Raw genomic sequence first — 23,173 nt, forward strand, 5'->3', positions numbered from 1 at the left:
ATTGACGGAGATCTTTCCTTCCCTCCTCCCCTCAACTGTTTGGTCTCTTTTACAAGCAATTCAGATTTAGTGTTGTGCCACCAGTTGATGAGAACTATCTCCAATCTGCTTAAACTGCCTGCTTTTTCTTTTTCTTTTTCTTTTCTTTTTTTTTTTTTTCACCCCAATTTGTAAAATGTAATCATTTTACTTGAAGTTGATGAAATAAACAAGAAGACAAAAGAAAATGATGCAAAGAGTGGGGGGCACATGAGTTTACTGTTGGTCAGCAAATGGGTATTTCCATATTGCTTAGCAGGTGAGCAATAGATCTTAGGGGAGAAGAGGAAGGGGAAAAAGGAGGAAGGTAGGGGATGTTGTTGATTTGGATCCTTTCATATGGCTGAAACTTAGCAACTTTATTTCAGGAACAAGAGGCATCAATCATGTTCCCCTCTTCTTCTGTTGCTGGAGTCAATGAAAAAATTGTTAGTAAAAGTGAACAGCTGAGCCTTTGCCACCCACTCATATTAAACTTAATAATTAAATTGTCAGTGGAACAGTTATCTGTAATTTTCAAGGCTGGAACAATATAGCTGAACAGCTTAACAAAACCCAAACAGCACAGAGAGTCCTTCTTATCCATGAGGACTTCTGTGTACCCTCCATTTAATTAGTATATGTTCAAATCCACAGGACTGTTTTTTAAACTTTTAGAACTATCTTATGCTTTGACCAGTTCCAGTGTAATCAGTAAAGGTGATTAGGAAACCAGATACTGCTCAGATATTGCAAAATATCAAGTCAGATTTTTTTTCCCAGTGGGACCTTTCCTCTGAGTTTTGAGCTCTTTTTCTACACTGGGTGGAGTCCAGTTGCATTTTTTTTTTGGGGGGGGTTTAAATAATAAATTAGGATAAAGGAATGAATCTTTTATTTCAGCTGTCACTTCCTTTTTTCTTTCTCTTTTCATCTGCTATTTACATCCAAAAGCACCTTCTTTAAAATATTCTAAAGCTCAAGCTAATCTTCTTAGACAGAACCAAAAACTTTTATTTCTCTGTTGGGGAGAAGAATGATTCATTTGTCTTCCTTGAACGCAGGTCTTTCATGCTTGTCTTAATGTATTAAGCTAGATGAGCCCAATTTGGCCATTCATTCTTTTAGACTTGGTACATACTTTTTAATTATGATCGCTTGTATTAAAATGAAGTCTTATGTGTTTATTTTATACACAAATTGCTATTTTTTTAACTTCATGTGGACAAAAGTCTATTGATATTTTCATTCAGTGCAAAGCAAACAAAACTTTGGACAGAAATGGCAGTTCCCTGAAATCAAGCTCCCTAAATTCTAGGAACTTGTGGTACACACATTTGGAAATCACACCTCTGTTCAAATTTATCCTTCATCTGGACAACTTAACACTAGTTCTAGACTGAGGTCTGAAAATCTGAACTGCATACTTTTGTATGTCACAGAGTCTGAATTAAGCGTTGCTTGTGAGAAATATTATTTGAAGTAGATGACTCAAATGACTATTTGAAGCATTAAACTGTTCATTTTGAAAGTTCAGCCTCATTTTGTCTTAGTGGTGATACTAAATCAGAAAATGTTAGCTGGGGAGTCATTTGTATGTAAATACATCCTTGAACTTTTTCATAAATAAAATGGGATTATGTTAGTAACAGCTATTTTAAATATTAAAAAAAAATCATTTACATACAGTAATGTAAAGTCTCTGGATACTGGATTTCCAGTCTTTGGGGTAGGTTATTACTGCTAGCGACTACAGAAATTAGTAATACGATGCCTGTTTGTATTTACTGTTGCATGGTGGCTTGAGTTTTTTATTTATTTGTGCTTCCCCTGCATTTTCCTATCTTTCTGCTGTAACCTTTGTGCAGAAAAGGATATTTAATAGCTACCCAATTATAAAAACAGATTGGGGGGGAGGTCAGGTTTTCAATGTACCTCAGTTCCCTGGAATTACTTCCATCCCTTCTGAAACCAGGAAATAGTCAAGTTCTCCTTGATTATCTGCAATTTCCGAGCCAAAATGATTTGGAGAAATCAAGACAAGGATCTGATAAGCATCCAAACTCCTAGACACTCAACAGAAATTACATGCCTTTTAAGGTTCATCATCACTAGCTTTTAGGGAGCAGGGGAATAAAGTTTCAGTGATTTTGGAATATTGGTGTGCTACAGAGACTACAGGAGTGAATTGTAATTGTCCTTTTTTCAATTAAAATAATTTTTATGGAAAGTCACACTAAAATTACAGAGCACTTTTCTAAAGGCCTGTTTTAACTGATAATTTATACAGCATAGGAATTGAGGGTTGTATTAAGGAAATTGATGGTGGTAAAAAGCTGTAAGTGTACATACACTGCCATCTTCTGGTACAGTTAGTGGCCTGCAACGATCATTTCTTCATCTGTATTGAGCATATGGTGAACATACTCTCCTTTAAAATAATTTATCATTTGATGTTTTTTTCAACAGGAATGTGATCAAGTTCACATAGATGATGTTTCTTCTGATGATAATGGACAAGACCTAAGGTAAGATAGAGCATTTACTTTTTTTTTTTTTTTCTTCTTTAAAGATTAAATACATTGAGAATTTACAGGAATACATTGTATTTATTTTTACTGTATTTTGGGTGTTTGCAGTACCTACAGTTTTGCAACTGATGGCTTCCATGCAGCTGCAAGTAGTGCAAACCTTTGTCTGCCAACAGGTGTAAGAGGAGGGGTTGACTGGATGAGGAAGCTGGCTTTCCGTTACAGAAGAGTAAAAGAGTTGTATAATACTTACAAGAACAACATAGGAGGTGAGTTTAATTGTCACAAACAATTTAGAATGCTGGTCAGGTTCAACTGCATGGCAAAAAAAAAAACTTCTGCCAAATGAAATTGCCTTGCAAGCCACAGAGTGAATGGAAAATTATTTGACTGGACCTTGAGCTATTAAAAGTCCCTGACTGTAAGGATAGATCCAACATTGTCCTGTTGTGCAGGAGAACCAGAGATGGAGGAGCAAGACAGGCTTCCATTTCGTTTGCACAGAGGCCACTTTTCTCTTCAGATCTAGATACGCTGTACCTACATCCTCCTGACTTACTTTTAGGTTGAGACACTTATTCTACATCAAACAAGCTGTTACTCTAGGAAAGAGGTTGTGTAATTTTCCACAGTACAAATTGCTTCTGGCTGGCCTTCTTTTACATCCTACAATTTCTTGAACCAGTTGGTAACAACATACTTGCTGCTTAATTCTCTGCTCTGCACCTGCTAGACTGTTTTCTCTAGTGAATGCAAAAAAACTCTAACATTGCCATACCACTAGTTCCTTTTGTTAACTCTATAGCTTACACAGTTAATTTTGTTCACAAGAAATCCAGTTTCCTTTGTGACAAGAACTCTTCTCTTACTACTTTCATTCATGTACTCACTCATGTCAGTGCCAGCAAGCCTTTAGGAAATCATAGCAGTCTAGTGGCAAGAATCTGTCCTAGAGAGTCCTGTGCGACTTGCAGAGGCCTCTTCTGAGGAAGGAAATAGGTCAAGTGACTACCTCAAGAAGAGATTGAGAGAACAGGGAATATTTCTAAAGCCACAGTTGAGGATGAAACAAGGCCAATCCAACCAGGAAGCGATCCAAGTGAACACTCTCCCATTCTACAACATGGACTTTTTCAACTCAGATGAAATTTATTTTAGAGGAACCTGAAACTCAAAGTAAATCTCACCTTCAGCAAAACTAGCTTGGTGTACTTTTAGCACTTCTTGCCCTTTCTCAGAAATGGGTAGCAGTCTACTAACATGGACAGTGAATTAGTCGTTAGCTTAATGATTTTCTAAATTACCTAAATCTGGCATATATATGTATTTTATGTTTAGTAGTTCAGAGTCTTTAAATGCCACAGGATAAAGCAACAGGAGCAAAGGGTAGTAATAGTTGGATGGCTTTTAATTGCTCTGCCTTGCCCTTCATTGATGTCATGAATGGAATTGTTATATATTAAGAATACTTGAATCATTAGTATCCATAGGTTTACTGAGTTTTTCTTATAGAATCTCATAATGCATCCACAATTACAAAACTGTTGCACTTCATAAACCCTTTAACACGACTATCAGTTTATATCCAATAGCATGGCATAGACAAACATACTAGGAGGTACCATCATTGCAAAGACAGAGTATTAAGGTTTTTATCGTATTAAATCGTATCATTTTCGTAAATCGTTTTATCGTATTAAATTATATTTTTGCATCGTATTAAGATTTTTATTCTCTTCCACAAATCCTGCTTCAGAAATATAATCCATCCTTTCTGAGCAATTTCCTTCATCCATCCACTACATGTTTTTTTTTGTTTGTTTGTTTGTTTGTTTTTAAATAATCTTTTTATCACATATGTATTTCAGAATAGCTGTTAGTACACAAGAATAGGCTAGATCAAGCTAGGCATTTTAAGTTGATTTGTTTCACACTTTTTCTGAAAGAGAAGATGGATAATAAAGGTCATGAAGCCTGCTTTTCTGTTCTTCCAGTACCATATCTAAATTTAAAATAGCTTGGTTCTGAAGAAGTCAGGTTTCAACATGCAGTTAGCTGGGTATTTTTGAAATCTGACCATTCATACTTAAAAGGAGATGTTAAGGTGCTTTTAAAGACTACCCTAGGTACAAGAACATAAGATGTACAGATATTTTGGGACTGTAAATGTTATAAAAGGAGCTATCATTACTAACTACAATAGGATGTGAAGAGCAAGCCATCAGTAAACAAATGTATTTCCATATGCATAACCTGAGGTTTACCTGAGGTTTACCTATATACAGAGTCATAAGCAGGGCAGTTTTTAACATACACAGATAGTGCAAAGGCAAGGTTATTCTAAAGTTGTTTTTTTCTGAGTGTCTCTGCCTATGATCCCCATGGCATGTATCCACTTCTCATTGACTCTGATAGAGTGTAAGACAAATGTAAGAACTTGGTTTGAAAAATGTGTACTTTTGAGAATTACACTTTGAACATAGTCAAGTATACTGAATATATGAAAAATAATAAGGTGATGTTTTTTCATATTTTAGTGAAATGTAAAATTGAAACAAATAGCAAAAATCTATACATTCCAACTAATACAGAATTTAATTTTATTTATTTTCTTGCCTTTTTATGTAAAAGGACTCCTGGGACCTGCTAAAAGAGATGCATGGTTGCAATTAAGAGCAGAGATTGAAGCTCTGACAGACTCCTGGCTAACAAATGCACTTAAATCATTATCAATTATCAGCACAAGGTATGTATTGAGTCTACAATTAAAAAAATATATATTTTTTTTAGCTTTAGATATGCAATGGCTATTTCTGACATTTTAGGTTACAATACACTAGTACTTTCAAAGAACATTATAGGTCTAACATGACTTTTGAACAGGACATAGGAAAGATTCTACGGAAATTGATTTCATTTTCTGTGATTCCAGCATTTACTAGTATGAAAAGTCTTTCAAAATGTGGTATATGGTCCTGTGTACATTGAAAGGGTATTTTAGAATTGTGAGCCAGCCTTTAAGTTATTGTCTTGCAGACAGCATCCTCTGAACTCCAGGTTTCTATTCTGGGCTTCAATGTTTGTGCCTATTCACAGTGGTACCTAAGTACTGTATAAATCCCAGAACATTTTCCTTCAGTTGATCCAAATGAATCAGTATGATTAAGTATATATAAAAGTTTTCAGAAGAATGAATATCTGTGTTTGATATTACAACTGAGATAAAAGTCTGGGTTCCTAGTCATAAGACATAAAATTAATTGTTCTTCTGAAATAATAAAGCTGTGAGCAATGCTGCTGGTTACTCATTTAATATGTATTTCATTAGAAATCCCCCCCCCCAAAAAAAAAAAAAAAAAAAAAAAAAAAGGTTTAAAACTATAAGGAAAGAACAACGTTAAACCATCTTGCCTTCTGAACAAGTCTGGGTAAAAGCAATCAGCATTAAATTAAAAGAACAGACTTGGAAAGATGTGGAAAATTACTTTAAATGTAATTACTTTTGCAATACACTTCTCACTTAGCCATTGTTGTTTTTTATTTTAATAGTCTTAAGCACCTCAAGAGAAAAAAAATGTAAAACAATTGTGTATGCCACTATGTGTAGCTCTGCATTTCTTTCCAAATTGCTAGTCTTCAGAAAAACATTGTATAGTGAAGATTAGTTGAGCATTGGAAGATGAATTTGATAAACAGTTATCACTTGCTCAGGACTGTTAAATAATAGTCTTTTATCTTGTCTCAAAGAATTGTACAGTTATAAATCTTCAGAAGATATACCCATGAGGCAGCAAAACATTACCTACATGCTACTGACAGGAAATTGAGATACATTAACACAGAAATAGAACACAGAAATAGAAAGGTCTTTCTTGGAGCTTTTGGAAGGACCAGGATCAAAAGTCACAACTAGTGGCTCTCAGCTGCATGTTCACACCACAATCATACTGTTGCTGTGTGTGCAATGGCCTGGCCTTCAGTTTTCTATTGTGTAACAGCTAGCTCAGCTTCTCCATTCAACCTTTCAACCTCTCCATTCAGTGCTATCTTCTTAACATAATTATGATTCTCTTTCCCTTTTCTCAGAAAAACTCTTACTCTTGAAACATGAAGAAAGTGATGTCAGCATGCAGAAATGTATACTGGTCACTTATTTTCCCTCAAGACAGGAGTAACAAATGGTGTTTCTGCTTTCTCCTAACACTTGAGTTTGGCTGGTAGCTAGTGCCAAGTAATCACCAGCAGGAAAATGATACTTTGAAGTCATTGGGATGTCTATTCTCAGAGGCAGTTAGTGATCTTATATGTCTATTTCAATAGACTCATCTTCAAGGACCTGGTTTTCATAAATCAGCATGGAATACTTCCTGCAAATCATGCCAACATAAGTCTTAAAGGATTTTGCCAAAAGGTTTATGTATATTTTTCTGGAAGTGATGGCACTGAGTAGCAAAACTCTGTGAGTGAAAGTAAATGTAGAGGAATCTTGAAAATATGCTCTACAGCTGGTTCACCTCATCAGCATTTGGGTAATGATTTTAAACTATTCAAATTTAAATTATTTCTCTCTTTTTAGGAGTAACTGTGTAAATGTGTTGGTAACAACAACCCAGCTTATCCCAGCACTTGCAAAAGTCTTGCTATACAGCTTAGGAGGAGCTTTTCCTATTGAAAATATTTACAGTGCAACCAAAATAGGTAAGAAAATTATTCTTTTATCTATTCTGACTACACTGCATTATCAATCATTCTTTGTCTGTACCGGATGGATTCAAAACGACTTTCCAGACGCTTACATTGTTATTTAAAACATGCATGTTTAGAGTTGTTTATGTCAGTAATAATCCAAATTCAGCTTCCTTTTAGTTATCCCTAAAGGCATAAATTTTCCAATACTGATTAAAAGCCTCAGATTCAGATACAGAGAATACAAAATGTGCAGAAAAGAATTAAGAAAATTGTTTTGTTATTTCAAATCTAAACACAAGGGGGTTTTGTTTGTTTGTTTGTTTTAAATAGTCTCTGCTCTGACCCTCAACTCTACTTAAGCTAGACCACAGCTTCACAAGCTTACCTGCAATCATAGTATATCACTGAGGGTAATGAAAACTGGTACCAACAGAAGCTGGGTTGATGGATGCCACAAGGGCATGTCCTTAATCTGTTACTAAAATGCAACAGAACAGGGTTGTGTACAATTTGGAAATTCATGGCATTTGGAAATCACATCCCAAATTGTCTTGCAGTATAAGAAAAGTTACCATTCTTGTGAGATATGACACAGCCTACAATGACGGATAATTTTGGCAGATTTTGTGATTTACCATTTATTAATTTAAGAATGCTTAATTTCAATACCTGTGATATCTTGTATAACAAGGAGATTGACACTTCTTTTACAAAAATATTACATTTCATCTCCTTAATGATTTTCACAAGTGAAAAAACTTGTGAAAAGAAGTGAAAAACTAAAAATATAAAGTGTATTCTAGCAGTGTCAGGAAAATCAATTATCTCCATTATCTGTTAATTAGCTGTAGCTCATCCCTTGACACAGAAATGCCTCGAATCCTTTAAAAAAAGTCAAGGCACAAAGTATCCCCAAAATAACATGACATTGAACAGCCTCTGGAATTAATGTCATCTGTCATACAGCCTGTATATATTGGCTTCAGTTATTGAGATCAGGCCAAAGGAAGGAGCATTAAGAAATCGTGCCAACATCACCAAAGGGGGTAAAGAGTGGAGTACAGTCTTTGGAGGCTCTCTGGAAGGAGTCCTGCACCAGGATTTCCTTCCTAACAGCAGTGTGGCTAGAGTTACATCCATGTCAGGAACACAGCAAACTCTTTTGAGTACAAGATCTACTTTTCATCTCAGTGAACTCTGCACTGCGCTGAGCACAGGACAAAAATTGTAGTTTTTGCTTGCACATACTGAAATCTTATCCCTGTTCAACAGTTAATACATGCAACAGTTTTTGTAATCATAAGCCTCTTCCTACGGACCATCTGAAAAAAAAAAAAAAAAAAGAAAAGAAAAGAAAGAGAAGAGCACTATGAATCATAGATCTAGAACTCAGGAGCTTGTGAGAAGAAACTGAAAAGCCTGGGATGGGGTGTAGAGTATGTGGGGAGGACATACTAACAAACCAGGTATGAAGCTATTGCAAAGAGGAAAGAAAGAATTTATAATTATCAATAGCATAAGCATTTGGTGATAAAACCGAAGCTGTAGTACATTGGGAAGATGGGTAGATGACTTTGCAGTTTATTGTTTGTTGTTACTGGGATAGCCTGCTTGTTTCCACTTTCCTCTAAAGAGCCAAATACTTCATGGAAATTCACTCAGGAACCTGTTGTCTAATTATATTTTCTGTGTCCGTTGTTCTCCAAACACATTTTCCATTGCTTCATGAAGCATTTTTGCAGATATATGTTATAATTAAAATTGTAGCTGTCCTTGAAATATTAATACTACAATAATAGGGAAATATTTAAATTCAATTATTCTTTCACTAACCTATTCATTTTCGTAATGCTTCTAATTTCTTCATCTTACTTAGTGGCTTTCCTGTAACTCTTAATAGATTTAGGTTTAACCGAATCAGCTTAGTGTCACTAAGGGAACTAATTCCTTCTCAGCAGTTTCAGCTCTAAGTCACAAGGCTGGGAACTATAAAAAAGTAGTAGTAGTAGCAATGTCTTACCACTGCAATTATCCTTTGTAGAGCGTCATGATAACTTGCTTGATAGCTTGAACAAGTAGTGCATTGTTTTTCAGGCAAAGAGAGCTGTTTTGAGCGTATAGTGTCCAGATTTGGCACTAACATAACTTATGTTGTGATTGGAGATGGCCGAGATGAGGAGCATGCAGCTAATCAGGTAACTTCACTCTGAACTCTTATCTCATTTATCTTCCAGGAAAAGAAAGTTGCTTTGAACGAATAATGCAAAGGTTTGGCAGAAAAGTAGTATATGTTGTAATTGGGGATGGTGTAGAAGAAGAACAGGCAGCAAAAAAGGTAACCTGTCTCCTGAAATGTTGGTGTGATACATAGCTACTAATGCAAGCCTTTCTGTTTGCATTTCTGTCAGTGTTTTACAATGGCAGAATGACAAATATAATTTCAGTCTACAGGTGCAAGGCAACAAGAGCATGATGAGATCAGCACTTATAGTAAAATGAACCATTTGGATTCTAGCATTTGCTTCATTTCAGTTTGGAAAGAAAGAAAAATGCAAAATTATTTAAAAATAGACAAAAAATGATTGGGTCAAAAATGTCTGACTATTTCAAGCAAATTGCATATAAAAAGAAGACAGCAGGGGTTTGACATGAAGGTTGGGTGTTCATTTTCACTGTTTTAAAACAGTGAAAACACAGTGGTTTAAGAGAAGTGTTACAGAGAATGTGGAAAGCCATTAAAAGGATTGTGAAGATTTTTTGTTAACATTAACAAAGATCTGTAGGTAGCTGGAGCAAATATGATGAATATGAACACTAATAGTTTGCTTCAAGAAAGACACATCTGCAAATTAAAAAAAGAAAACAGCATACAGATTGTGCACCAAATCTGTGTACCTAAAAATAATAATAATAAATCTGGAAGGTTGTTTCCTCATCTTACGAGTAAAAGTCTAAACTTCATCAGATAAGTTTTCATGTTCAAAAAGAGATCAAAATGGTAATAATTTGAACTGTATTTCATAGTACGGGCCCTGGAAATGTGCAGAAAATTGAAAAGTTTTGCCTTAGGACATCTGCACAGGGCAATTTACATAAACATCTTTGCTAGCAGCAGTAAAATTAAGTGTCTTTTTAGTATTAAGTTTTTACGGTGTAATTAAAATTAAAAAAATGAAAATATCTGAAATGCTCATTCCAAATGGTTCCTTGATATAGGTACAGTACTGGTGATGGGTCTTTCATAGTTTGTGCTAAACAAAGGTGGTTGGATTGTGTACTTTCCAGTTTGGCATGCTTTTTTCTTAATGTTGGCTATATTGCATGAATAGATACAGAATTCAGAGGGACGGATACCCATTACAAATAGATCTGAACAGAACGTGAAAGTATGATTTTTATTCTATTCTAATCAATTGCTGAAAAGATAGTGCATATACCTGCACTATATCTCTTATACTGATGCTTTCTGTAACACATTATCTTCTTTTAGAAACAGAAATGTGTTATTTTCTCCAGTTTTTTTTTTTCTCCTAGAAGGACAAAACTGTAATTTAGCTCTGTTTTAAAGTGTTGTGTGTGAACCCTCATTTAATGAAAGTCTTATAACTTCGTCAGATGAGCTTGCAAAGTATAGCAAGTGGAGCAGAAACTGTTAAAGCTCCTTTATATGGGTTTCCATGCTAAAACTATAGCAAATAGCCCTTACCAAATAATGGGCTCTTTCCAAAGAAACTATTAAGGAAGACTGTCCAATTATTTTACCTCCAGTTGGACTATTAAGATCAGATCTATTTTGGCCTGATTTTTGTTAGTACCTTACTGGCAAAAATTAATCCTGAAACACAGTGGTGTAAAATCCATGGTGGTAATCTGACTAGACTTGTGTATCAGACACCACCCTCCGTCATAGCATTCATTGTTCCTGACCTTTTTCCCCCCTCTGACAAACACAGCACAACATGCCTTTCTGGAGGATATCCAGTCATTCGGACCTCTTGGCTCTCCATCAAGCACTGGAACTAGAGTATTTGTAACTGTGTTCTAAAGTTGGCGATCCTTTTTTTATATATATATATTTCAAGTACACTGAAATTTTATGTGTGATTCAATGCCTCTGGCTTTACACATATGAATTGTCTTAAGAAGGGAAGAAATATTTGGAATTAAAAATTCCAAATTGAAGAATTCAGATTGCTGAATGGAGTTAAAACATTAGTGCTACGTAAGGAAGCTCTATGGTCTTATACATGCAACATTTTTAAATGAATTAAAACTGTGGAGGTTGCTGGTACACACCAAATGAGCCCTGACAGGAGTGAACAAAGGACTCAAATTGGCAAAGCACCAACACGCGTTTTCCAACCGACGAGGTGGTGTTCAACAACATTCCTCAAAATGGGATATATTCTCAGCACTGAGGTTTGAACCAGACTTTAACCTACCTAACCCAGAAAATCTGAATTGGAATGCACTCAGACTGTATAATGACAATCCTGTCTAGACCTGTAATTTGTGTAAATTATTGATGAAAATAATTTACTGTGACTTTATTAGCAGCTGATTTTGGAAGTGGATGCAATTTTTCTTTCTTTTTTGGGGGGGAAGGGGAGGGAGAGGGTTATATAATATTGTCTCTTTTATAAGTTTGGCAAACAGAATGTGCATAATGATGTGTTGTGCCTTAAAGAAAAGACTGTGTTTGTGTGTTATAATGTAATTTTGGTTAAAAACTATGTAGATAAACAAAAAAAAAAGGTTTTGTGATAATTTTTGACATGACCAAATTTGAAATTCAAAGAAATCAAAGAGCAGGGCTGCACCAAAGCATTTAAGTATTTGCTGCAGTAAGAAAAAAATAATAATAAAGTTTGTGTTTTTATTTGGATTCTCAATAATTCCACTGATTGTTTGAGGAAAGTTAAGAGTATGTTGGGAGGTTGATATTGGGGACCGCTACCTTGAAAGCTAAAAAAAAAAAAAAAAAAAAAAAAAAGTGTTTAACACCTTCAATATCAGTTCTTGATTCTCCGATGAGAGAGCTAAGAGCCATATTCATGAATTACTTAGTCCACTGAAAGCCATACAGTGAGTACATCTGCTGTGTATGAAAGAGCAAATTCCCACCCAGCAGAAAAAGGTACCCGGAGATCACTGGTGGCATTACTGGAGGGTGAAAATGTGGTATTAAGCACAGATGAGGGATAAAACACAAGTTCTTTAGAAAGAAAAAAAAAATCCCAAAGAATCTCTTACCAGTCAGATGCATAAATTATTCTACATTTAGCATATTCAGGATCAACACAGGCTGTTGGAATTGCTGGCATGATGACATTGACCCTTTCAGGAGCACAGTCTAATTTGGTAAATATAACAGCATTTTGGTGGCTTTTCCATTGTGTTCCACATAAATTTGTCTTCTGTCTTGGGTCAACATGATTTTCTGCACCTATTTTTGATTACACAAGAGTATTACACAGAAGCAACCCTAAGAGTCTTTGAATCCAGAAATTTCAATAGCATGTCAGATATATGAAGAGAGGATAAGGAAGGGATTTTTAATGAAGAAATATTGAGAAATATATTACCTTAATTTTATTCAGTTCTATTAATAATTATGGTCCACATGGTGATAATTACCTTGCAAGTTTTGAACATGCTGCCTTTCAGCTTTGGAAAATGAGCAAGGTCTGTATTTGACGCAAGGTCCCTAGCATCCTACATGCAGCTTGAGCACTCTGAAGAAACTACAAGTGGTTCATCTCTCATTGCAGAAGAAGGAAACCGCTTTTTGGTGTATATCACTGTACATGTAGATGCCTAAGGTTTCCTGTGCTACGAGTGTGCAAGAGATGTTAAATGCAAACTCCAGAATGCTTACACAAACACAGTAGTCAGCACTGAGATGTTCTTCCATCTATGTGTTGTGAAGCCAGCATCATCTTTGTTGATTGCATGAAAGTTATTTGGTAGGTGAAAGCCTAAAGCCACTAAAAGACCAATGCAAAACTCCTTTATAACTTCATAAAAATGGAATTTGTTTGCTGCTTTGGAATTCAATATACAAGTCATCAGACAATGAACTAATGATTTGTTATCACTGAAAAGTATGAAACCATCAGATGAGACTAGCGACATATGAAATCATTATACACCAGTTACTTGGGTGATAAATTTGTGCGTCCAACAAGTAAAAATGACGAATACCTTCTATATATATACAGTATTTGCCCAGTCAAATTTGGCCTAGAAGTACATTTTCATAAAACCTGTGGTACCAGCTTTTCATAGTCTTTCAGGTGAGAAAAAATGGGTTTCTACTGGAATAGGAAAAAGGTTGAACAAAAAGCCCCTCTCAAGTTCCAGCATCAGAACATCACATGAGAATCTCAGCATAAAAGTTTTTGTTTAAAAAAATAAAATAAAATAAAAAGTAATAATTGGTATGGTGAAGTAGCTTATATTTGTTTTCTTTTTTCTTTTTTTTTTTTTTCTTACAAGTGATAGTGTTATTTAAATGCATGAAGCAATTTTATTTCTCAGTTATTTTTTTTTCAGCTTTTCAGTGTTCTTTTCCAAATCAGAAGTAAGAACAAACAATAACCAGCAACAACCATTAGTTCTTACAAAAGGTTTGCAGTGGAGTTGTGTTTAACTCTCCATGGCAGGTATGGCTCAATTAATATACTGGACTTTCAGAGAGGAGATGGAGGCAAAATGAGGGAAGTTTTTCAGAACAAGACAAAGTTCTGATTTTAAATTGGATTCTGTGTCTTAGCGTAGCAGAAGTTAATTATAAAAATGAAAAATCCACAAAAATGCACAAGAAAATCAAAGATTTATCTCAAAAACCTTCATAATCTTAAAATTCTAAAGCAAAATTTCGGAGTACAAATACTCTCTTCCTATGCAAAATTTGTTATATATATATCTTTGAATGAAACTATGCTTTGCAAGACTGCCTTGTAGAAAGAACTTACTCTGATAATAATAATATACTGTGTGAACTATACAGAGGAGAAAATAAGCAAGGCAGAGTTGTAGTCGTGTCAGACTGTTCCAGATGGGCCTGAGTAGATTAAACTGAAGGCTGGTCATTTTGACATTGAGTGCATTTTAATTCAACAACGTATTCATCAGAAACTGCCTTCCATTCAGCCTCTCCTGAATAACCAAGATTGAGCACAATGTCATGTTTGCAAGTATTTTGTGCAAATGAAGTATAGGATATAATGCCTTTTGCTGATTAGCAGTTTTCAGTCAGTACAGAACTTGAACGTTCATTAGGCATTTGAACAGTCAGCTTGCAGAATACAAACACACTGGGATCTCAGTCACAAAGTATTAACGTAATAGATATATAACTCCATGCAGCTCAGTATATCAGTAAAAGAGGAAGCAAAAGCTAAAAATGATTTTTCTTTTTAGATGCCTATGGAGATAGTGAACAAAGGTATAGGTGGCAGCTAGCTCCCAGAACTGATTTCACTAGAAGCAGCAGTGTTTACATCCACAGTAGATGCAGAGTATATTCCAGTGTAAGCACTAACAAGAGAGATGCCAACCCAAAATCCTGTATACAAGCACAGATAATATCAGAGCAGATGAAGTCCCACGGCCAATCAGAACTGCAGATTTTATGGGAAACATGGAGTTGGCACACAACAGCAAGTCTAGAGTTTAGCTCTGAGGGTGTATCCAGATCCAGGGTTTTAGTTCAAAAGTCATCTCTACTTTACAAGAGTGATACCATGCATATACTTTAAATGAAAGTGGTATTTAGTATCTCTGAAGAGGAGCTGAAGTGACATGAGCCAAATCCCAGCAAAAGCAGCATTTTTGAGATATAATTGAAGCCAAGGGTCTCTGTCATGTATTAGATTATAGTTTATTAGGGCCTACATAATTTAAGAAAATGTAAATTAAAATTAAAAGCTTGTAAAATTATGTACATCTTTACTATTTCTCAATAAATACACTTGGAAATGTCATTTTCTGCACTATATTATGTTGCAATATGTTTGGTTTGTGGATGAAATCCTCAGTACAGGATGCCTCTTATGGGATCTGAGTGTGACTTTGAACTCTTCTTAAGTATGTCCATGATATCTCAGTGATCCATGTCAGGAACAACCCTGTGACCTTGTGGTCTGGTAAAGACTGGCTTCTCTGTGTGCTGTTTGCAAGGTGCAGCCTTTGTGGGGAACAGAAGTTTCCTTACCAAAACGAGTAGATGTTTTGTTCCAGATTGCAGCCTGAGAGACAATGCGTTTCTTTGTGATGGTCAAAATACAGAACCAATTTGAAAGCCTAGACACATAACACATTAATTTAAATTCACTTACCAATTCACTTACTAGTGCTATGCTAATATCCTTCTTATGGACAATTACTTCCAAAGCACGGGCTGTTTGGGAGACAGATTGAGCTATTGAGGAGCAAGTGGCCGTTCCAGTCAAAGCTGAGCCTCGTGAAACTTTGTATGTGTCTTTGAGAGTGGTGCTTCATGTCAGGTGCTGGCCTTGGTTTGCAGGATGCAGTGCCTCTGCAGTCTGCTTGCACAGGCTTTAAGGCAGTCACTTCAAAAGCAGGGCTGCAAGATTATCAGCACACATAGATGTGACGTTACAGTCTTAGAAACAACATCGCAAGTGGCAGATCCTCAGTAACCACAGTGCTTCAACCACAAGAGGCAGATCATAAACAGATTTTTCCCAGGAGTTAGATTAAAGCATTTCTGTTACACAGACAACTGTTTTCTGTGTAAAGATTCCCAAGTGATAACAAAGACACTGCTTTCTCTGATAAACTGTTCCTTTGTTTAATTTTAATGTCTATGCTCTCCCAGTGTCCATCAGTAGACAGGGTAAAATTTATGTGTTATTTGCAACATTATATAGATGACTGTGGCTATCTGGATATTGCACAATACTGAAAATGCTTATTGACAAATAAAAACCTTATAAAATTGTGCATATTTTCAAGTGAATTAAAAATATGTAATAAATTTCTTCATGTTTACTGGGTACAGTGGAATGTAATATGCAACATATGCGTGGTACATTTGCCTTCAACTCCAATTTGAGGAACCAGAAGGAAGATACATCAAAAATAGGGTGGACAAAACACAAATAAGACTCACCTACTGAGCAGACTGATACACTGTTAACAGTAGATTTAACATTTCATCTCTCAGGTGGGTTTAGATGTGACTCTACAGAAGAGAAATAAATATTCAGTACCACTTCAGGAGACTGAGCTAAAAGGTAGGCTGAAAATGTTTTTTTTTCTCTACCACTAAAAATTGTGGGAGATATCAGAACTTTTCCCTTTTAAACATCAGGATAAAAAATGAGATATCTGGGGTTTCAACATTAACAGCTTCTGTCTGGATTATAGCACAGCATTAGCCTCATTTCTCATTGTTCTGAAACTCGGTGTTCTCCATGACTGTCAATAGGTCCGGCACATGACAGTTTGCAGCACTGAACTTGAGTAGAAATATACTGAAAATAGGTATGGGTGGAGAAATAACTTTCGTTCATTTGGGTGCAGAAATATTCCTTGCAGTGAATAATGCAATAGGTATCCATTACCTATAGTGAATCTCCAAGGAAAACCAAGCAGAAATTCAGATTGGAATTATTTGCTACGTGTCCTTTCCATTGTATGCTGATGCATATTATCACTAGGGCATGCACATTTACGGATGACTTGTTTGATCGTTTTTCTCTTTTCCAAACAAACAATGGATTCTGAAACATTTTGCAAATGTTTATAAATTTGAGGGAATTGTTTCAGTTGCCAAAAGCCCAGTCAGTAAGAGAAATGCTGACAAAGTCAAAACATCTCAATAGTTTATTGTTGCCTGTTATTTTCTCTACAAGTTTAAACGCTTGATATTCCAAATATTGAGGCTCTGACTTGAAACCACCAATGAAAATGAAGGGGGATTTTTTATTTGGTTGGGAAGAACAGGGAGAAAGCACGAGCAACTTTCACAATTTTATTATTATTATTATTTATGTTGGATAAGCAAAGAAAATCCTTTGTCACCCAAAGAACCATTTCTCAAACTTCACAGATGAATTAGTCATCAAACATCCATTTAAATTAGAAATTCACATATGCACTTCAATAAACATAAAGCAAGAGAGCAGAGGAGCATGAAGGATATGGATTTTAAATGAACTAGATCATATCAACGAGTCAGGTTGAGAATAGCTGTTAATTAGTGTTGCTTTTTCTGCTGTGTTCTCAGTCTCTGGGAAAATGAAGTACAGCAGAGGAGCAGCAAAAGGAAAGTGATTCATGTTTTCTAGGCTACTATACAACCTCCCGTGCACCAGAAAGCACATACTTTTTTATTATATATATTAAAAAAATAAAATAAAAAGGAAATATTTGGAAAATATTAGAAATTTTTGACTCATTGAAACCAAAATGTGTGTACATACCAACACTGATGAATGGAACATTCATCTGTGTAGAGAAAGAGTGAATCAGGAGCACACCGGATCAGACATAAAAAAAAGTATGAGCCATTGCAGGAGCCTGGTGACTGTGGATTTCAGATGGGATATCAAGCCTCTGATGTTTTTCCATCTGCTAATATACTTAAATCTTATCTGGGTTAGTATCTTCTTGATTTCCAGTCTTCTGACTCATAAAGGTTTGGTCCCAATAGTGAACAGGAATGTTTCTGAAAACAGAAAATAATAATAATAAATTAAAAAAAAAAAAAAGTGAAGAAAAAGGAAGAGAAGAAGAATTGGAATAAAAAAATAAATAAATAAATAAATAAATCATTCTCTTTTCCCAGCTCTAAAGCCAGAATGCCCATTGTGAAGGCTTATGGAAATAGAAAACTTCCTGGACAGTATTTAACAACAGAGAAGCTATGGCGAGCTGGTTGGTTGCCTGCAGGATGGGAACAGGCTGATAAGGCATGGGAAATACCAGCAAGAAAGAGCATTTTGTCTGTGCAGTGTGGGGATCTCTCCTGTTTCACAGGACAAATCTACTTGTGTTCTTTGTGCTCTGTATCCCCACCCCACACAGCAGCACTGCTCCTCCAACTGTCCACCAACTCTAGTCCATGGGTTTTGATCCCTTTGCTGCCTTGTTTCTGTTTTCACACTTCTCTGTTACCACATTGCTCATACCATAGCTGCTCTTTGCTGTCGGTGAGTGTATTAGGATCCCAAATAGCCTTGAAAGTGTAGCAGCTCCTTACAGCTTTTGCAGGGAAAAGAAAGAGGCTCCCAGTGGTCTTACGCCACATGAGCTTCCAAGTTGAGTCCCTGCAGCTATGATTCCAGGCCTGTTTGGGATACTGGCATTATAGGAGAGAGGAGCGTGCACAGGACCAGCAGTAGGCAGCATCTTAGCCAGATGTGCCACTCTCCCTTTGGCGGGCACGGCTGCCAACATTTCTCTCTGCCACCCTGCTTACATCCAGCACAATGGTGAGCACGTCTGTCTTTTGCAAGAGCAGACAGGCAGGAGATGCCATATACTTTTGCAGAGCCCCAGGAAGCAAGGTGAACAGAGTTGTCTTTCCAGGGTGGGAACAGAAGCACAGAAGTGACCTTATGGGGTTTGTGGAAGAAGCACATGGAATAGATGTGTCTCCTTGTCAGTGGAGCTGAGGGCTGGTGTGTGGAGAACAGCTAGTTGGGTTAACATGAGGACAGCACGTTTAGTATTGTGGGCCTCCCAGGCCGCCAAGAAACATAGAGCACATCTTCCTTCCTCCTCCTCCTTCTCTGACCTTGGTGTTCCCTCTGCTGTTTCTCTCTCTCATCTGTTCCATCCTGTGCTGTCTGTGCCATATTTCCTGCCCCATGCTGTCCCGAGGTGTCCACCTGTGTCTGCGGGGCCCAGCCCTTGCCTTACAGAGGCCCTGCAGTCCCCTGCCACCACCTGGGCACCTGCACCCAAAACAGGAGGGCAGGGGAGGGATATCTGCCCTGGTAGCTGAGGTGTTTGCTTTCTGCATCCCAAGGGGGGGTCACCACAATTCACAACCACATGACATCTGCTGCACACAGACATTTAAATAAATTAATTCTCCAGGAAATAGTTAGCTGTTATGGTGAAACCTTAGTAACAATCAGGTGCAGTTGATTTAATCCCTTGCTATTGCAACACACTGATGGGCTATAAAGATTATTTTCATTCATATATATATATATATATTTCTCCTGGAATAAACAATTTATCCAGTGGGAATAGGCAGTAGTGAATGGGGGCTGAAACTGATATCTTCTGAGAATTTTTTTAGCAACAAGCGAATATTCTCTTTCACTCATGCTGATTGCTGTCCTGTTGGTGACAGACGTGTATGTATTGCCCCTAGAAACTTGCTTCAGCATGAAAGCTGTTCCTTCTGGTGGCAAAATCACTCCTCTTCCTGTGTGGCCTTCTCTGTGCCTTCTCCTGCCATCTCCATGCAGCCCTGGTCTGTCCCCCTCGGACTGTGCTTTGTGTACAGAACTGGACATACTGGTCCAGCTGCAAGCTTAGTCCTTCCACACACAACTCATTCCTCCTGGCAAGAGCTGAGATAGCAACAATTAAATGCCTTTTCCTTCCTCATCTATCTACAGGGTTTAGTAGGTGTATCCTGGTGGTACATGATCCCATCCCCATTATTCAGGAGCCCCGTTGAGGGAAGGCAAGGTCCTTGCAGGTTATCCGTGCTGCCCTCACCAGCATGTCGATGAGCAAGGTCACGTATCTCCTTGCTAGGGCAATTTGGTGTCTCCCTGCCCCATCAGCCCTCTTTGATGTTTTTTTCTCTGCCAGGTAGACTGTCAGCAAATACCGCTACCACATGGTTGTGAAGCATCAGCGGGAGATCTCTGCCTTTATCTCACCAGCATGCCCCCATGAGCTGTCTATAATGCTGTCTTTACAGGAGTGCATCAGCTCCAAATGTTATCTTTCTCACACGTAAAACTTTTAGTGTTGTTTGGTGTTATGGGACAAGCCATGACTGGCACATGTTACACTTCTTCAGTCTATGCAAAGGAGTATTTACCAGAAAATCTTAATGACATCTGTGCCTTGCAGTCACTCATGCTTAAAGAAATGAAATACAAGTTAAAAAAAAGGGGGGAGACGGGGGGGGGGGGGGGGGGGGGGGGGGAGGGATAGAGCCAAATGCAGGGGAGGGCTGCTCAGCTCAAACAGCACATGTACACTGATTTATGAAATGCAATCCTATTCTCAACAATTACCACAGGCCACTGACACTTGAGAGATGATGGAGGTAAGGTAATTACCAAAGCTTAACTTCTCCTGTTACTCACTGGGAACTAAAACAAGTTTTTCTATCACAAGCAAGTTTGCGCTCAAAATCAAGCTGCCTGGTTGCCAAGCCAGGGTCCACGTAGCTGCCTGTCCCCCATGGCAGGTTGGGAGTGGGGAGAGACAACCTTGCCCGGGTCCCTTCTCAAGGTGGGCACCCATCCTGCTCACCCAACCTCTCAGCTTGCCACCACCCCAGTTCCTTTTTTCTTTACTGAGCTGCTTTTACATCTTCTTTAGACAAAGCTGGTTCTAGTGGGTTCCTAGCAGGGAAGAACCTATTCACAAGTCTTCAAGAAGTCAAGAACCTTTCAGCCCAAGTGGTATTCCTAAAAATCCAAGCAGTTGCCAGTGTTTTTAATTTTTTTCCCTTCGCCTAAATGCTCAAAGTGAGTTTTCTTCTCTGGTCATACTGCAGTTCCTTAAAAGCAGTTTATTTGTAATGGAAAGGCTGACTCAACCTTCGCTCTAATCACCAGAAAAACACAACCGGAAAATGAAACAACAAATCATTTCTCTGACAGTAATGAGGCACTTGCTTAGACATTTATCTATCCTTTTACAGGGCAGTAATTTTATGGTTGAAAATCCTTGTTTTTAAACTTCGTGTCCAGGAAGAAATTGCCAAACCCTGGCCAAAATTGCCTCGTTTAGCAGATGGTAACATTGTACATAATTAATGCATTCATTTTCATTCTTAAAAACTAGTAAATGCAGCTTATTTGAGTTTCCTCCTGAAAGATGAATTTATTAGCTACAAAACAGAGAACCTGAGCCAACTCTTTCAAGTAGATTGTATCCCATATTTCCCCCATATTCTGTTTTCCACCAGTATCACCTGGATGAGTCTTCCCTCTCTACAGGAAAATTCAAAGTGGGTTACAAGTTTTTCCTGTCCCTTTTAGTCTTCCATATATTGCCATGACAAAGGTTTCTTTCCTTCACCTCCAAATAAAGCACAGAGAGGCTGCCACTTGCTTGCTGAAAATGCCTTTAAATTCATCAGCTCTCCCAGACCTAATAAAGTGACATGTTTACAATGTTAAAGGAAATCAGGTGTTTTAATGTTAAATGAAAAAAAAAAACATATTTATGTAGTGTTATAATAATACCGTTTGCCTGGCCTTTCTCAGTCTATTCATCACACAGCAATCTCCCCACGAGATGCTGTGGAGTCTGTGTGCTGGAATGCCATGCAATAATAAGCTCGAATTCAACATAAATAATATATCGCAGTGGCTGCCCCCCTTGCTGCTGGCAGCCAAAGCAGTGGGGCACAGGTAGGGAAAGAGTTCACCCCCAGGCATGTGGCAGCATGGAGCTAAGGAAACGCTTGGAATCCTTCCTTTGAAGGACAGTAATCTGTCCCATCCTGGGCAGCCAGTCCCTCAAGATGCTGTCAAGGATCCTCCTCAAGTTATAGCTGTGTGGGAGCCCCAGTCTTTCCCTTCCTCTTCACCACGAGTCTTCCTCATCCTCTCTGCCTTCCCTCCTCAAACCCTCACCCCCATTTTGCCCACTAAAACTTGGTCTCTGCCCCCTCATTAATTTCTGTGTAGAACACCCCTGGCATCTCCTGTGTACGTCAGGTGTAAGCAGGGAAGATGATGCATTGTGGATCCTGGAGCAGCACAGAGAAACACCTCTGTGCTGCTGGCACCAGGCTGCATGGGGAGGAAAGAGAAAGTTGCTGCCATGCTGTGTTCTTGGATGTAACGCAGGCATCTACAAGCAGAGGCATTCACAACACAGGCAGAGGCAGCGATGCCCCTGCATCTATGGGGTTTTGTAATCACCTAATCTAGCCTGTAAATCCAGTGATTAGGTGCACATCCCTTTGTGAAAAGTGAGGAGGATTCAGTCATTTCCATTAAAGTGAATAAAAGCAGAAACCCTTTTGTAAACCACAGCTGAGAATAGTGGAAGCCCCGTGGGAAGTTGTCCTGTGTAACTTATTGGAGGTTTGTACACTGATTTCTGCAGAGTTTGGGTTTTATTGAGGGTCTCTAAACACTCTGAATGGTGATGCATATCCCAGGCTACGGTTTACATGTGGTTTCCCAAGATGGCTCCTACCTCACTGCAGCTGTGCTGAACACCCCCCATTCTGAATGGCAAGAGAAGTATTTTATTTACCTCTTACACATCACGTGTTCCCACACTCTGAAATACACCATCACCCATCACTCACATCATGTTCACAGAGGCCTTCTTAGAGGTGTTAACAACATGGACCTTCTCCTGGCTCATTTACTTACTGCTGGGTCCCAGCATGGTTATTCTCAAAAACCCTGTAGAAAAGAGCAGTCAGAGTAGGCAGCTAGAGTCTTAATGATTGGTATTTAACAATCAGAAGTTTTCCTTTCTTTTCTTTCCCTTTGTATTAAATTACCTGAAAATGGAAATCCTCCAGTCTCCCAACAAGCTGAAGCCCTTCACGGGATTCCCACTCTGAGTGATGTGGTGCTGAGCAAGCCCAGGAAGAGTGCTTTTAAGAGAGCCACAGCTTGCTCCTTTTCCTACTGCGTGGAAAGGTGCTGTTATTTTGTTCTAACACATAGGTCGCTGAAGCATTAAGTGATTTATGCACAACATGGCAGGACATGAATCACACATCCCAGGCT

The 23,173-nt window shown here is 37.8% G+C and overlaps 1 protein-coding gene across 12 annotated transcripts in view; it reads left to right on the forward strand.

Annotated features, from left to right (window-relative positions):
- EYA4 (EYA transcriptional coactivator and phosphatase 4) overlaps positions 1–15,237 on the forward strand; it is a 157,988-nt gene extending 142,751 nt beyond the window's left edge. For 7 of the 12 annotated variants that reach the window (XM_040552738.1, XM_040552735.1, XM_040552734.1 and 4 more), the window contains 6 exons: positions 2,488–2,546; positions 2,658–2,818; positions 5,181–5,295; positions 7,126–7,247; positions 9,333–9,433; positions 11,192–12,029. In XM_040552738.1, coding sequence (XP_040408672.1) covers positions 2,488–2,546; positions 2,658–2,818; positions 5,181–5,295; positions 7,126–7,247; positions 9,333–9,433; positions 11,192–11,272 — 639 coding nt within the window. In that variant the 3' untranslated portion in view covers positions 11,273–12,029. Of the gene's footprint in view, positions 1–2,487; positions 2,547–2,657; positions 2,819–5,180; positions 5,296–7,125; positions 7,248–9,332; positions 9,434–9,472; positions 9,574–11,191 lie in introns of all 12 variants that reach the window. The other 5 variants (XM_040552733.1, XM_040552737.1, XM_040552743.1 and 2 more) reach the window with 2 other exon arrangements.
- Positions 15,238–23,173: the final 7,936 nt, after the last annotated feature.

The sequence above is a fragment of the Cygnus olor genome, chromosome 3 (genome assembly GCF_009769625.2).
Source record: "Cygnus olor isolate bCygOlo1 chromosome 3, bCygOlo1.pri.v2, whole genome shotgun sequence".
Taxonomy (NCBI): domain Eukaryota; kingdom Metazoa; phylum Chordata; class Aves; order Anseriformes; family Anatidae; genus Cygnus; species Cygnus olor.